We start from the raw sequence: 15,599 nt of genomic DNA, 5'->3' as shown, positions 1-15,599 counted from the left end.
ACTCTTGATTTCAGCTGAGGTCGTGATCTCAGGGTTCATGAGGTTGAGCCCTGCTGTCAATGCAGAGCCTGCTTTGACTTCTCTCTCTGCCCCTCCTCTGCTCGCTCACTCTCTAAACAAACAAACAAACATTTTTTTAAAATAGCTTTTTAGGAGGTAGATTGGAGAGAACTTGGAGACTGCCTGCAAAAGATGAGAGAGAAGTCACATTTCCAGCTTAGACCATTTAGTGGGTTTTGTGCCGGTAATTAACATAGGGACCACAGGCCAAAAGAACAATTTGGAGATGCACATGGAGAGAGATAAGTTCAGTTGTAGATGTGCTGAATCTGAAATGCCTGTGGGACATCCAGGTGAAGATTCCAATACAGAGATGGGAATTTAAATACCTCTCTAGAGTACCAGATCCATATTTCCATCTTCCTACTGCGACATCTGGAGAGGTGTTTAATTTTGATGTCATCGACATATACAGCTGTTGGTTGAAGCCACAGAAGTGGATTAAATCACCTAGAGAGGCAGGTAAAGTGTGAAAGAAGACAACCAAGGTTGGAACCTTCCAGATCACTGATCTATGAGATGTGGATACAGAGAAAGAGGAGCTAACAAAGAAATTAGAAAAGATTCAAAAGTGTAGAGTGTTTGCTGAGAAATCAAGGAAGGAGAGCTTAGCCAAAGGTCAAGTGAGATGAGCATTTAAATTGGGTTCCTAGTGAAAAACTTTCTGTAGCATGATAGAGAAGGGAACCAGACTATGTGGGCTTAGAAGAACTCAGTGAAGAGAAGGAAGATTGGTAACTGGAGGAAGAGGTTGAAGAATATGAGCTAAGGGCAGAAAGGGAGGTTGATTAACTTGAAGGGAAGGGATAATAGATGGGCAGGTACAGCAAAGATGGCTAATTGTTGACTGTTGCTGGAGTGTCTCTGTATGGCCTCATAGCATGGCATATCAGGGCTCCAAGAGGAATTCCTAGAGAGAGTACTCCAGCAAGCACTGTGAAAGCTGCAGAGTGAAGCTGTGTCATACACAATGTTCAGCTTCCACATTGCTTTCTGGAACACTCCAGTCAACAATAGTAGCTAATTCTGTCTTCAGCTATCTGAGCAAGGTGAGAAAGGGTGGAGGGAGTGAGACCTGTCCCTTCCAGACAGAAAGAAGGAAACAGCAGTAGTTATAGTCATGATGCTGGATAGTTCCAAAGAAATGAGCAGTGGTGCAAGAAGAGTGGAGGCTATGAGAGGAGGTGCCTAGCGCAATGCCAAGAGCTGTGATGCCCTACAGTGAATGAGGAGGGAGACTGGTCATCACTCTAGGGAGTTTTCTTCCACCTGCTGCTCCTTGAAGGCCAGGATTTGTATCTTTGTATCTAATGCTCCCTCCTCATTGTTGACATAGGCAGCACAGGCATCATTGTGAAGTAGGTAAACTTTGCATTGGTGCCACACCACTCCCTCCTTTCTGCTTCCTGCTTCTCTTTTCTCTGCACTCCTGACTTGGACCTGTGCCCCTTTGACTACTTCCTGGTTATTCCACCTACACTACCAGGTATATGCTCATGGCCCTGTCTTTTCTGATCCTCATCAAAAACAAAAAACAGTTTTGTGCCTTATTCACTCTGGGTGTTTCTGCTATTTAATCTTGTAAGTTTCCTCCCTAAGAAACTAGAGAGAATCTGTGAAAGAGATCTTTGACTAGTTCTCACCATCAGCTAGATGACGCAGTGTAGGCAAGGGGGGCTCTGTTGGTTGTGACATGTGAAAATACAGAACTTCTTTTCTGTCTGCTTCTCTTTGCTCCTGACTTCTATTTTAAGGTCCCATTGCTTCTCCCCCCTCCCCTACCTGGGCTGCCTTCATCCCTTGCTCTGAAGCCAGCCCAAACCCAAACATGAGTTAGCAGCTGCAACCTTACTAAGAAAGTCCTTGAATACACGCCATTTCCAGAGAAAGGAGCTGTGGTAGTTTGTTTACAGGACCTGTGCATAGCGTAGACATTTTTAAACTACTTGCTGGTGTGTGCGTATTTCGGTAATTTAAGACTAACAAAAAAGGTTTACTCTGTGCCTTGGAAATTTTGTTCAGCCCTGAGCCTTAGTTCTTTCCCCCCTGCGAAAACAGGAAATTATACTAAATGATCTATAAATTCTTCCTAGCTTTCAGTGATCCTGTGAAAACATAAGAAATTATTTGATCATCTCTATGCTGTACTTCACCTTATAAATTTAATGTTAAATAATGAGCTTTGTAAACATTAATGTCTCCCTAATTACTCCAGTTGCTGACATTATGCCTGTGTGTAATTTCGTAGAGTTGTGGTCACTACATTCACATACTTCCATCATGCCTGTAATATTATTAACCATTCATATATTTCTATATATTTGTATATGAATTATATATAATTTATTTCATTTGTAAATATGTATATACACTTTATATTTGTAGGTATATATTTATGTGGCATATGTATATATATACACGTAGAGAGAGAGAGAGACTTTATCTTTTCATTTTTGAATTTTTTTTGATGGTCTTATAGTAGTTTATCTACTTTTTATTTCCATGAATCTGATTTGAAACTCTTAGTACATTTTATACATAGATTTGGACCTTTTTAAAGCAATTTATTATGAAAATTGGATGCAGTCATTATGTAGGTCATTTAAAAAGACTGTATAAACGTGTGTCTGTATACACACATCTACAGTCTTTGTATATATACATATATATTTAAATATATGAAATTTTATTTTTGTAATGACATTTCTGACAATAATTATCGGAGCTTCTAGGGAGAAAGAACTATTTAAAGGTATTTGTATCTGTACAGAATGTTGGTGACTTGAATTATGAAATTAATTTCTCTTTGCTAATTTGCTCAATGTCTTAGACCAAGGATGTATGCGAAAATATAATAGCAGCCACATATGCAATTTAAAAAGTACTAGTTGACACGTTTAAAAAACTAAAAGGGAACAGGTGAAATTAGATAATATATTTTATTTTATTTATTTTTTGATTTTTTTAATATGAAATTTATTGTCAAATTGGTTTCCATGCAACACCCAGTGCTCATCCCAACAGGTGCCCTCCTCAATGCCCATCACCCACTTTCCCCTCCCTCCCACCCCCCATCAACCCTCAGTTTATTCTCAGTTTTTAAGAGTCTCTTATGGTTTGGCTCCCTCCCTCTCTAACTTTTTTTTCCCCTTCCCCTCCCCCATAGTCTTCTGTTAAGTTTCTCAGGATCCACATAAGAGTGAAAACATATGGTATCTGTCTTTCTCTGTATGACTTATTTCACTTAGCATGACACTCTCCAGTTCCATCCACGTTGCTACAAAAGGCCACATTTCATTCTTTCTCATTGCCTAGTAGTATTCCATTGTATATATAAACCACAACTTCTTTATCCATTCATTAGTTGATGGACATTTAGGCTCTTTCCATAATTTGGCTAAATATATTTTATTTAACCCAATATATTCAAAGTATCATTTTAACATAAAATACAAAAATACACATATAACATATAAAATATAATTAAATATAAAATAGGATGTATAAGTAGGTATTTACATATAATGTTTTGATACAGCTTTTATCAAAAATATGAATATATACAAATGTGTTGATATAAAATATATATACTTTATATGAATATTAAATATAAATAAAATGTAGATTTATCAGTGAGCCATTTTACCATTTGGGGGGATATACTAAGTCTTCAAAATCCAGTGTAGACTAAAAGCATATCTATATTCAGACTAGCCATCTTTCAAGTGTCAATATCCATATGTGGCTAGCAGTTACTGTATTTGGACAACACAATGTTAAAAGATACACTTATTTCAGATAATTCTTCTATAAATTTTTTTTAAATTGTTAAGAGTTTTCCAATTGTAAATGCAGTTTTAAACTATAATTTAAGGAAAACATGTATTACTATCATTTAATAATATTCTGTGCTGGCAGTTGAAGAATATACAGTATTTCTTTGTAGGAGGTGATTGCAAACTTTATCTGACTCTGGTGTTCCTTCCTATTTCACCTTTTGAAGTTGAGGTTTTAGAGAAAAAACTACCATAAGTACTAGAGATTAAAATCTGTATGCTAAATTTGAATTGACCTTTGAAAGTTATGTAAACCAACCTAAATAAAATCAAAGGTGAGTACAGTTTATAAGCAAGGGTTTTCAAAAATCTTTTCTTTAGCAAAGACAACCTAGTTTTTCTTTTCCTGTCTCTAGTCTTTTAATCCATTTTATATTATTTGTTCTTGTGGATTTCTTTAAGGTTTGTTGTTTTCAAATGCCAGCTTCTTTGTTATTTCTGCCATGTTTTTTTTTTGTTGTTGTTGTAGCAGAAAATTCACCATTGATTGTCCTTTGCAAGCTGTTCTTTAAATAAGAGATGAGCGGGGCGCCTGGGTGGCGCAGTCGGTTAAACGTCCGACTTCAGCCAGGTCACGATCTCGCGGTCCGTGAGTTCGAGCCCCGCGTCAGGCTCTGGGCTGATGGCTCAGAGCCTGGAGCCTGTTTCAGATTCTGTGTCTCCCTCTGTCTCTGTCCCTCCCCCGTTCATGCTCTGTCTCTCTCTGTCCCAAAAATAAATAAATGTTGAAAAAAAAAATAAAAAAAAAAAATAAGAGATGAGCAAAATCTAACTCATGCCCCTTCTGAGCTGTTTGAGGTTTTTTTTCTTATTTTTTTTAATGTTTATTATTTTTGAGAGAGACAGAGACAGAGAGCAGGGAAGGGGCAGAGAGAGACACACAGAATCCGAAGCAGGCTCCAGGCTCTGAGCTGTCAGTGCAGAGCCTGACACAGGGCTTGAACCCACAAACCTTGAGATCATGACCTGAGCTTAAGTTAGATGCTTAACTGACTGAATCACCCAGTCACCCCAATGAGCTATTTGAGTTTTGCGGTTTGTTTGTTTTGTGGGAACATAACATTTTAAACTAACATTAATGGTGAGGATGATGGTCTTTTAGAGAATATCTTGACTTGTTCTTTTTTTAGTTTCTTAGAATATGAAATGCTGTGTTGGATATTTTCCTTTGAGAAATATCTCTTGGGAAAGAGGGAGAAGCTGAGGAGAGCACCAGGTTGCTAATAAGAGATTAGTGTTTCAATTCCAGCTTTCCTTCTTGAGAACTTCCCCATTTTTAGAGCCTCAATTAGCTCATCTTTAAAAAGGAAGATGTGTTCATTATCTTGAAGCTTTCTCTTAGATATAAATGTCTTTAAACTTAATTAAAGTCAGCTTTATAGTTTTTGTGACTGAGGACATCCAACATGTCAGCTAGCCTGGTCTACTGTTCCACAGACAAGCAAAGTGAGGTAAGATAGGTGAAGTGACTTGAAGAAGGCACAAATGTGCAGCATGATCATGGGTTTAGTGGCTTTTATTTTGTATTGGGAGACAAATATTTTGACATTAAAAATTTTACTTTAGGAATGTGGTTTTAATAGGTTTAGGGAAGCATTAAGCTTAACTAATGCCTGTATGTAGTATCTGAGCTATATCAATGTGAATTAAATGATCATTTAAAAACATCCTAAGACTCCAGTTCACTAACAGAAAATGCAGATTTTAACAATGATTTGCAGGTGTAGGGCTTAAATAAAAACTCACTCATCTTTTAGCTGCCTTAAATAAGGTTAAGAAATCTATTTTCCTCTCATAAGGTTTGCTGACTCACAAAATTGAAGCATGATTGTGTTTGACTTTTACTTGCAAATTTGTGAAGTGTCAGAAATCACTTGCAGGAGACAAAACTCAACTAAAAACAGAATCCCATTTAAAGTTACATAGAATGCTCAAGTAATCATAACTTTATCAAAATATGCACAGAAAAGCTATGTGGTATCTGAGAGATAGGAAAAACACCTGTAAATGCTACTCAAAATCACATCACTTTATTAATATATATTTTTTATTAAGTAAACTTTGCACCCAGCATGGGGCTCGAAATCATAACCCTCAGATCAAGAGTCACATGCTCTACCAACTGAGCCATCCAGGCCCCAAAATGATGTTACTTTAATTAATATTTAGCTTTTGAAAGCATGGAAGGCTACTTCAACTTCCCACCCTCTGTAGGAATCTTTCAACTATGTGTGAGTGTGATTGAATCAGTATGTGTTTTAAAAATAATATAGTTAATTACGTCTGGAGGAATCATTTTTCTGTTTTTACTGAAACTGTTTTAGCATTTATACTTAAAACGTACACTTCCTTCTCTTTGTAGAAAATTATAAAAATCATTGACATAAAAAAAGTGACCAGAGATAATCCTCCGGGGAAAAAAAAGGTGAAAAATGACTTGGAGCAACAGAAATGTACAAACATTAAGTTATTTTTTAACTCAGTCCCTAGAACCTCTGACAGATTTATATTGTTTTCATTAGGCAAGCCATCAGGAGCCCTCATTGAAGCCTTGGCTCTGAAGCTCCTTGGCTTTGTTTTCTCAGACCCATTAGTCACCTCCCTGGATCATAGGTCCCCATGTTATTTCATTTAGTTTTTAATTCTTTGATTTTCCATTAGTTTTAATTTTTATTATTGAAGTGTAATTGATATATAGCGTTACTATTTTCAGGTGTGTAACATAGTGATTCAACAATTCTATATGGTGTGCAAGAAAGGGGCTTCATTTGATTGTTTCTCAACTCCCTCTAGGCTCTAAATTATATGACGTGCATTAATTCTGAGACTGCACCAGAGAAATAAACCAAAGACAAAGCAAGATATTGAAAACTGGTAATATTTCTAGATGAAAATAATCTCTGAAATAATGGGAAGATGGAATTGGCAGAAAATTACAGATTGTGTAGTTGGAGGATAAATTCAAGAGGCATTCCACAGGCTTCCAGCGTTTGTTAGGGATAGTAAGGATGACCTCTCAAGTGAAGACAGGACATAGAAGGTGCTCACTCGATGTGAAGTAAACCACAGTGAGTGTCTACCCTCCAGTGGCTATAGAATATATCTAGATGCTGAAAGGGACAGAAGGTGGCCTCAGAGATTGGTCCCTGTGTCTCCTCAGCCATGTCTCATCTTTAAGTTTTAGGAATGCACAACTACTTATGGTTGCATGCACACACCACGCAGTTCTGCTGTGCAGGAATTTGGTCATTGTTTTCCCTCTGTCTGGAATTATTACCACCACCTACCCACCACCCACTCCTGCTGCCCCCACTCTTACCCTTCATCTGGCCAGCCTCTACTGATTGTTAGAAACTCAGCCCAGAGGCCACCTTAGAAGCCAGGTCTGGTTCCTCTTCCCTTTTTTTCACCTAACACTGGACACTTCCTCTGTCATGACACTCATTCTACATCACAGTAACACCTGGCGTTCCCTGACTTCAGGTTCTCCTTTTTGGTTATACACAAATAGCCCCTAAAGTCTGTAGCATGTAGTGATGTGTTTTTACTGAGGTTTAATTTTAATGTTTATTTACTTTTGAGAGAGAGACAGACAGAGCATAAGCGGGGAGAGGGACAGAAAGAGAGGGAGACACAGAATCCGAAACAGGCTCCAGGCTCCCAGCACAGAGCCTGACATGGGGCTCAGACTCACAAACTGCGAGATCATGACCTGGGCCGAAGTCAGACACTTACCGACTGAGCCACTCAGGTACCCCGAACTGAAGATTTATTTTAAATAATTATTCTTTATTTCATCAAATGTAAGAAACCATTGCTCATGAGACCTTTTACCATTTTATGTTCTGTGAAGAAAAAAAAAGTGACTGGCAGACCGTTGACAAGGTATCAATTGTGGGACATATCCTAGCTTCAGGAATGTTGGGATGTGAACAGATTTGCATTTGTTCAGTGATGTGTGGTGCCATGAAGCTGGTGTTTGGGAATGCGTGATTTTACTCTAGGATGCAAATGTACCACTTTGCACCCACATCACTTGAAAAGTGTGTTTCTTATGGGGGAAAAATGGCCCACTTCCCAAAGAAAGCTAAATGCTGGTGTGCACAGCAGTACTGAGGAGCTCTCAGTGATGATTTTTAGTTGGAAAATAGGAATTTTGAATAAGTTGGGAAAAGACAAATTTGGCAGTGACTCAGATCTACAATTCAAGAGAATCCACCATATGCTCAGTACAGATACAGGGAAAAGGGATTCTGGACTCAGTTTCAACTAGTGCTCCATCTAAAAGAAAAACTACTCACTGATGGAAGAGAAAAATCTGCTAAAGTTGGAAAGGTAATTTGAGACTTAAAACTGCACAAGATACACAACACACTTAGAAAATGTGATTCAAGAGAAAGCTTATTGTAATATTTTTCCAGATTCAAAGTACTGATACAGTGAAATGTAACTACTATCTTACCTTTACTCTGTTAAGTGTTGGCTGAAGAGTTTTAAATTCTTTGCATAACTCAAATGTAATTGGAGGTGCCATCAGCTAACTCCATAAGCTCATAGAAAAGGATTCTGGGCCAGAACAAATGTTCACTGTGGCTGAAGCCAGCCTATGTGGAATGAAAATACTTCCCCATGTTAGATTTCCAAGGAGGAGACTCTAGTAGAAGGGTTTAAGGCATCTGAGGACAAACCAACTCCTCTTCTTTGCAACAATGCATCAAACTTTGTTTAACACAGGCTTGCTTTAGCATTCTGAGAACCATGGAGTATTTGGAAAAAACTTTGTCTTAGGTATTGGCCATCTATTGTGTTCCAAATGGCTTTTCAATGGCTGTAGGAAATAAAACGCAGGTTGTAGCCTATATGCACGGGTGACTAAAACTGAAGACACCACAGCAAGCATGTAAGAAAAGCATAGAGGAAAAATAAGCAGAATCATTGCCTGGAGCTCCGGTACAAACACTGAATGAAGTATCCCTCATCCCCGTTCCCCCAATTCTCCCCACAAGGCAGAATGGCCTCTCAGCCACATGGGTGTGGCTGAGAACAGCTGTGGTCTTACTGCCTGGCATGAGGTAAACTACTTCAAGGTGCAGCCTGGTTAAGTCTAGGAGGGTTAGGTTGGTAGGCTTTGTGTCACCTGAGAAGGTGCTGACCTCAGCAGCACTTCCGCCTTTGAACAGACACCTTTCCCCTTTAGTACAAAGAGGCCACTCCTCACTAACCCATCCCCATACCATCTGGGTTGTTACATCAAAATTAGGAACTTACTGTCTTTTTAAGTAAGCTCAAAGGCCAATGGGGGGCTTGAACCCATGACCCCCAGATCAAGAATCACATGCTCTACCCACTTAGCCAGCCAGGAACCCCAGGAATTTGCTTTTTATTGATCTGTTAACTCTTGGGTCCTTACTTCTTTGAGAAAGTCTTAATTCTTATTGACTCATCTGCTTTGTCCTTCCTTGGGGATAGAGTTTAGTGAAACACAAACATTCATATGGTCATATCCTGTGAATTTAACAGTGTCTGTGCTTTTCTTTTTCTTTTCATGGCACTCATGTCATGGAAAGTCCATAAGCAGCTTGATGCTTCCTTTTCTTTGCTTATCTCCCAAAGCAGTATGGCCACAAGCAGAACTTTGGGAAATCTTCTCTGTGCCATTCATTTAAAAAAACATTTTTTAAAAATGTTTATTTATTTTTTAGAGACAGACAGAGCACGAGCAGGGGAGGGACAGAGAGAGAGGGAGACACAGAATCCAGAACAGGCTCCAGGCTCTGAGCACAGAGCCCAATGTGGGGCTCAAACTCATAAACTGAACCATGAGATCATGACCTGAGCTGAAGTCGGACACTCAACTGACTGAGCCACCCAGGTGCCCTATTCTCTCTGCCATTCAAATGCTTGAGACATGATACCATTCATTATGGACTTCTTTCATAAGTGTCTCATGGCAGAAGTGGAGATACAGCCTCCTTTGCAGAATCATGAATTGTAGTATTAGCTTATTTTAGACTTTATAGTGTTTAATAGGGAAAACGATTTTTTAACAGCAGATTTTACAAATTTGGGGGTTCACAAAGATCTTTTTATATGTCCCTTGCAAATTTCAAGAGTCTCCTGGATCTGGACATTATGTTTATAAGTCTATCTTAATGGCTCAACCTACCTTGTCCAGTACTGTACTAATGACCACATGTGGCCATTGAGCACTTAATGTGGCAAGTCTCAATTGAGATGTACTGTAAGTATAAAATACACACCAGATTTCAGATGGTACAAAAACACGGATGCAAAATATATCAGTAAATTACTTATTGATTATATGTTGAAATAATATTTTAGATATATTGAGTTGAATAAAATATATTATTTAAAACTTTTTTAACTGTTTTTACTTTTTTTATTTTTAATGTTTATTTATATTTGAGAGACAAAGTATGAGCAGGGGAGGGGCAGAGAGAGAGACACAGAATGTGAAGCAGGCTCCAAGCTCTGAGCTGTCAGCACAGAGCCCGACGTGGGGCTTGAACTCACAAACTGCGAGATCATGACCTGAGCCGAAGTCAGATGCTTAACCCACTGAGCCATCCAGGCACCCCTGTTTCTTTTTACTTTTTAACATGGCTATTCAATCATTTAAAATTACATATGTAGCTTATAGTGTATTTCTACTGGACAGAGCTGATCTAGACTGTAGGTTCCTTGAGGCTAGGACAGTGCCTGGTGCATATAATTAGATGTGTGGTGCATGTTAGATAAACCAAACTGTTGAACTGAAATGAAGGAATGGATGATTTTTTAAAGTAGTGATTTTGACACTGTGAATTGGAAGGAATTATAATGAATTTTTAAAGTAGTGATTTTGACGCTGTGAATTTAGAAAGTGGTAGGGCAAGATGAGGTGAATTTTGTGCGGAAATCTTAAAATGTGTGTTAATTGTCCCTGGTGTATGGGGCTGGAGATGGGAGTCCTGACTACAGCTGCCTTCTCATGAGACATTTAGATATGCCCTGTAGAGTTGATCTGATTTTCGCACCCATGATTTCTTTGCTGTAGTACTATATTATAATTCAGCAGGTTAAGATCCATTTCCAGAAAGGGTTTTTCCTGTATGCCATTTAGCTATGGTATTCAGACTTAATGTGCTTCATAATCACTTGCAAAGCCTGTTACAAATGCAGATTCCCAGACTGCCCAGAGATTTTGGATCATTAGGTAAAGGAATGAGGCCTAGGAATCTGCCTGTTAACACCCCAGAAGATTCCAGTGTACGTGGCCTATAAACAGTACCTTGAGGAACACTGGCATCATAATCCAGAAATAGCTTAAAAGTCCAAGTAGAAGGGGCAGTGTGCTCAGTGATTTTTTTTAAAGTTTTTATTTTTAAGTAATCTCCACACCCAACATGGAGTTCAAAGTTACAACCGGAGATCAAAAGTTGCGTGCTCCACCAACTGAGCCAGCCAGGCATCCCTTTTGCTCAGTGATTTTTATTATCTATTATTACATGACAAATAAATTAAATTGTTAAATACTTTAATAATCGAAAATGAAAACGTTTTAGCAAAGGAAACAATCAACAGTGAAAAGGCAACCTACCGAAAAGGAGAAAGTATTTGCAAACTGTAAAGGGTTAATATTAAGAATATATAGGGGCGCCTGGGTGGCGCAGTCGGTTAAGCGTCCGACTTCAGCCAGGTCACGATCTCGCGGTCCGTGAGTTCGAGCCCCGCGTCAGGCTCTGGGCTGATGGCTCGGAGCCTGGAGCCTGTTTCCAATTCTGTGTCTCCCTCTCTCTCTGCCCCTCCCCCGTTCATGCTCTGTCTCTCTCTGTCCCAAAAATAAATAAAAACGTTGAAAAAAAATTGTTTTAATAAAAAAAATAAAAAAAAAGAATATATAAAGGACTCCTACAATGCAATAACATAATTGTCCAATTGAAAAACTGGCAAAGGACTTGAATAGACATTTGTCTAAAGAAGATATGCAAATGGATAGTAAGCATTGAAAAGAGGCTCAACATCACCAGTGATCAGGGAAATGTAAATCAAAATCACAGTGAGATACCACCCCACATCCATTAGGGTGACTCCTACCACAAGAAAGAAAGGAAGAAAGAAAGAAAGAAAGAAAGAAAGAAAGAAAGAAAGAAAGAAAAAGGAATAAAGAAAGAAAGAAAGAAAAAGAAGAAAGAAAGGAAGGAAGAAAAAGAAAGAAAAGGTAAACAACAGGTGTTGGGGAGGATATGGAGAAACTGAAAACCTTGGAGTACTGTTGGTAGGATTTTACAATGGTGCAGTCACTGTGGAAAAAAGTATGGAGTTTCCTCAAAAATCAAAAATAGAACTACAATATGAGGGGTGCCTCGGTGGCTCAGTCAGTTAAGTGTCTGACTTCGCCTCAGGTCATGATCACGCGGTTTGCGAGTTGGAGCCCCACATCAGGCTCTCGGCTCTCAGCACAGAGCCCTGCATCAGGCTGTCTACTGTTGGCACAGAGCCTGCTCAGATCCTCTGTCCCCCTGTCTCTCTGCCCCTCCCCCTCTCTTGTGCATGTGTGCAAAAGCTTTCTGTCAAAAATAAAACATTAAAAAAAAAAAGAACTACCATACGATCTATCAGTCCCATTTCTGGATATGTATATATAAAAAACCTGGATATTTGGACACCCTTGTTCATTGCAGTATTATTCATAGCCAAAATCTGGAAGCAACCTAAATGTCCATCAGTGGATGGATGGGTAAAGAAATAAGCTTTGTACATACAATGGAATATTATTCCACCTTTAAAAAGAAGGAAAACCTGTCATAGGTTACAACATGGATGAACCTTGACACCCTTATGCTAAGTAAAATAAACCAGTCACAAAAATGACATACTGCATGATTTCACTTATATGATGTGTCTAAGATAGTGAAACTCATAGAAACAGGAAGAATGGTGGTTGCCAGTGTTGGGGGGGCAGTGGAGGAAATGAGGAATGGTTCAATGGGTATAGAGTTTCAGTCATGCAAGATGAAAAAGTTCTGGAGATCTGTTATATAACAATATACATATAGTTAACAATACTGTAATGTATATTAAAAAATTGTTAAGAGGATAAATTTTGTTTTTTACCACAATTAAAAATAATTAAGTGTTAATTAAAAATGAAAAAGTATCAACTGTCCTAATAATTCATGGTGAAATTGGACTCAAGGAAAGACTATAATTTTGTTTCCTTGAACAGTACCTTTTCATGAGAAATTTTGTTGGAAGCTTAAAGCTAAATAAAGTAAATGCATACTTGCAGGGAAGCTGTGTGGGTGTTAAGACTAGAAGTGAGTGGCCTTTCCATGATTTACTGAGTAGAGGGCAAAGCTTACTCATCATGAATGTCATTCCCAAAGCATCTTGTCCAAAAACTTGGATGCCCTCCAGGAGGAAAAGACATGCTGATTATTGGATGCTGTCATTTCAGAGGCATCCAGACACTCCAGCAAAATGTCTTCCTTCCTCTCTCCTGTCCCTACACCTGAAGCCTGGAATTTTAACACTTTCATTTTAGTTTCCTTAAAACATTAAAAAAAAATTAATCATTGAGGGGCATTGATTGCCAGGACCCTTTCTGATGCAGAGGGAGAACAGGTGGGTTGATTTTGTGGAGTAGCCAGAAGCACTCTTGTGCTAAGCATTCACTCTGGCAGCCAGCATTCTGTGTCTGGACAGAGGCCATTCCTTTAGGTAACAATCTCTCCAGTCTTTCCAGAAACTGGTAGGCAAATGTGGTTGGGTTGGGTTGGGTTGGTTTGCTCTGCCCCTGAGGATGGCCATTTTCCTGAGCAGGGCAAAGAAAGTGGGGGAGAAAAACTAGAGTTACTTCCATATTTACTAATGAGATGAAAATACAATGTTAGGACACTAAGAACTAAAATAGTCACATTTTCCTCCTTTCTACCCTTTCTTGGTATCTAATGTTAGCCTTTTGTGGGTTTGTGTGTGTGTGTGTGTGTGTGTGTGTGTGTGTGTGTGTGTGTGTGTTGTTGTTGTTTTGTTTTGTTTTCAATGTGTTGGCTCATTTTTTGGAAACATTGATTATGAAATATTTTGTTTTCTTTCCTGGCTACCTAAGGACTCTATTTCAAATGAAAATTAAAAATAAAAAATTGAGAGCTATTTCCCAGGGCATGGGAGAGAGATCAGGCAAAGAATTACCTGTGGCTAGGCCAATACTCTCATACACTGGAGGGGTTGTGATTAATTCCCCAATTTCCTTCATCTTCCCTGTGATGGGGAACCCTGGCAAGTTCAGGACCCTATGCCAGAGCCCACATACCAAGGGCTACTTAGGCTAAGGGTCAGTCCCTGGGAGGGGACAGAGTCAGGCAGCAGCATAGCCAAAAGCCAACCACAAGATCAAGTCTTAAGCACCAAGGACCTACTTTTCTTCTTTCCTGTGACCCAGAACAGATTAAGAAGCACCAAGGAGTCTGGACCCTCACAACTCTCCCCACCAAACTCTACAGTTAACACATGATCCTTTGTATTTTCTGCCTTCCAATTCTCTTGGGTAGATGGGTGATGGGTGGGGTTCCCTGGTTTGGGGTTTCTCGTGCTAATCTTCTCTTTATTGTCCCAATTTTGGTGTATATGCTGCCAAAGTGAGCACATTTATGAAATATTTCTAATCTATAAAGAGACACATAGATGCAATCTATTCACCATCAGTCTTAACAAAGAGAACACTATGAGTACAGTTGAAGCTCCTATGTACCCCTCTTGAATATATCCCCCACCCACTTCTGCAGTACTAAATGCCATCTGGAATTTAGTGTTTATCATTAGCCATTTTTTGTACCTTTACTATATAATATCTGTATACTTCAGTTATTTTGTATTTTGTGGTCTCATATTTTATATAGTCGTTTGCAACCTGTTTTTCTCATGCAATCTGCCTTTTTGCTGCTTATACTTCATCTGGGATATTTCTTCCAGCGTTAAACTATTCTCAACACCAGTGTACAATGTTACTGAGTAATAGTGTTTGGCCCCTAAAATACAATTATAAATGGTTTAGGATTGGAAAATTTTATGTGTGTCAGATTAACATATAATTATAGTGTTAACTGTTAAACATTTGTTTTATTTCAGGTTATAATATAACTTATCCTCTCATGCTTTTTCCCTGCCCCTTCTCCCCAAATCATCAACAGTAGAAAAAAGAAGAAGAAGAAAACATGTCAGGACACAAATGGTAAGTAATTTGTTGTCTTTTCTGAATTGGGAGAGACTAATGAAAGAAGAAAGCACATTGTAATGCTCAGTAAATCTGTGTTGCATAGAAAAATCATGACTTAGGGGCACCTGGGTGGCTCAGTTGGTTGATCATCTGACTCTTGATTTTGGCTCAGGTCAGGATTCCACGGTTGTGGGATCAAGCCCTAAATCAGGCTCCATGCTGAGCATGGAGCCTACTTAAGATTCTCTCTCTCTCCCTCTGCCCTTCTCCCCTGCTCACTCTCTCTCAAAGAACAAAAACTAAAAAAATATAAGTAAATAGGTAGATAGAAAGGAATCTGTATAAAAAGAAAAAGAAAAAGAAAAATCAAGAGTCACATTAGCAGTAAATAATGTTAGCCGTTATCCAATATGGAGTTTAGTCAAGTTTAAATATCTTTTCTAAATAAATATGGAAACCAAATAACTAAAAATATTATAAGTTCT

At 38.6% G+C, this 15,599-nt stretch overlaps 1 protein-coding gene across 17 annotated transcripts in view; it reads left to right on the top strand.

Moving 5' to 3' along the window:
• The window catches only part of ICA1 (islet cell autoantigen 1), a 193,181-nt gene that overhangs the window by 44,596 nt on the left and 132,986 nt on the right, over positions 1–15,599 (top strand). For 6 of the 17 annotated variants that reach the window (XM_047843160.1, XM_047843176.1, XM_047843214.1 and 3 more), the window contains one exon: positions 15,089–15,129. In XM_047843160.1, the coding sequence (XP_047699116.1) occupies positions 15,113–15,129 (17 nt within the window). In that variant the 5' untranslated portion in view covers positions 15,089–15,112. Of the gene's footprint in view, positions 1–1,476; positions 1,547–15,026; positions 15,130–15,599 lie in introns of those variants that run through there. The other 11 variants (XM_047843224.1, XM_047843113.1, XM_047843108.1 and 8 more) reach the window with 4 other exon arrangements.

This window comes from Prionailurus viverrinus, chromosome A2, assembly GCF_022837055.1.
Source record: "Prionailurus viverrinus isolate Anna chromosome A2, UM_Priviv_1.0, whole genome shotgun sequence".
Lineage (NCBI taxonomy): Eukaryota > Metazoa > Chordata > Mammalia > Carnivora > Felidae > Prionailurus > Prionailurus viverrinus.
The sequence above is the reverse complement of the archived record's forward strand: the minus strand, read 5'-3'. Positions and strand labels throughout refer to the sequence as shown.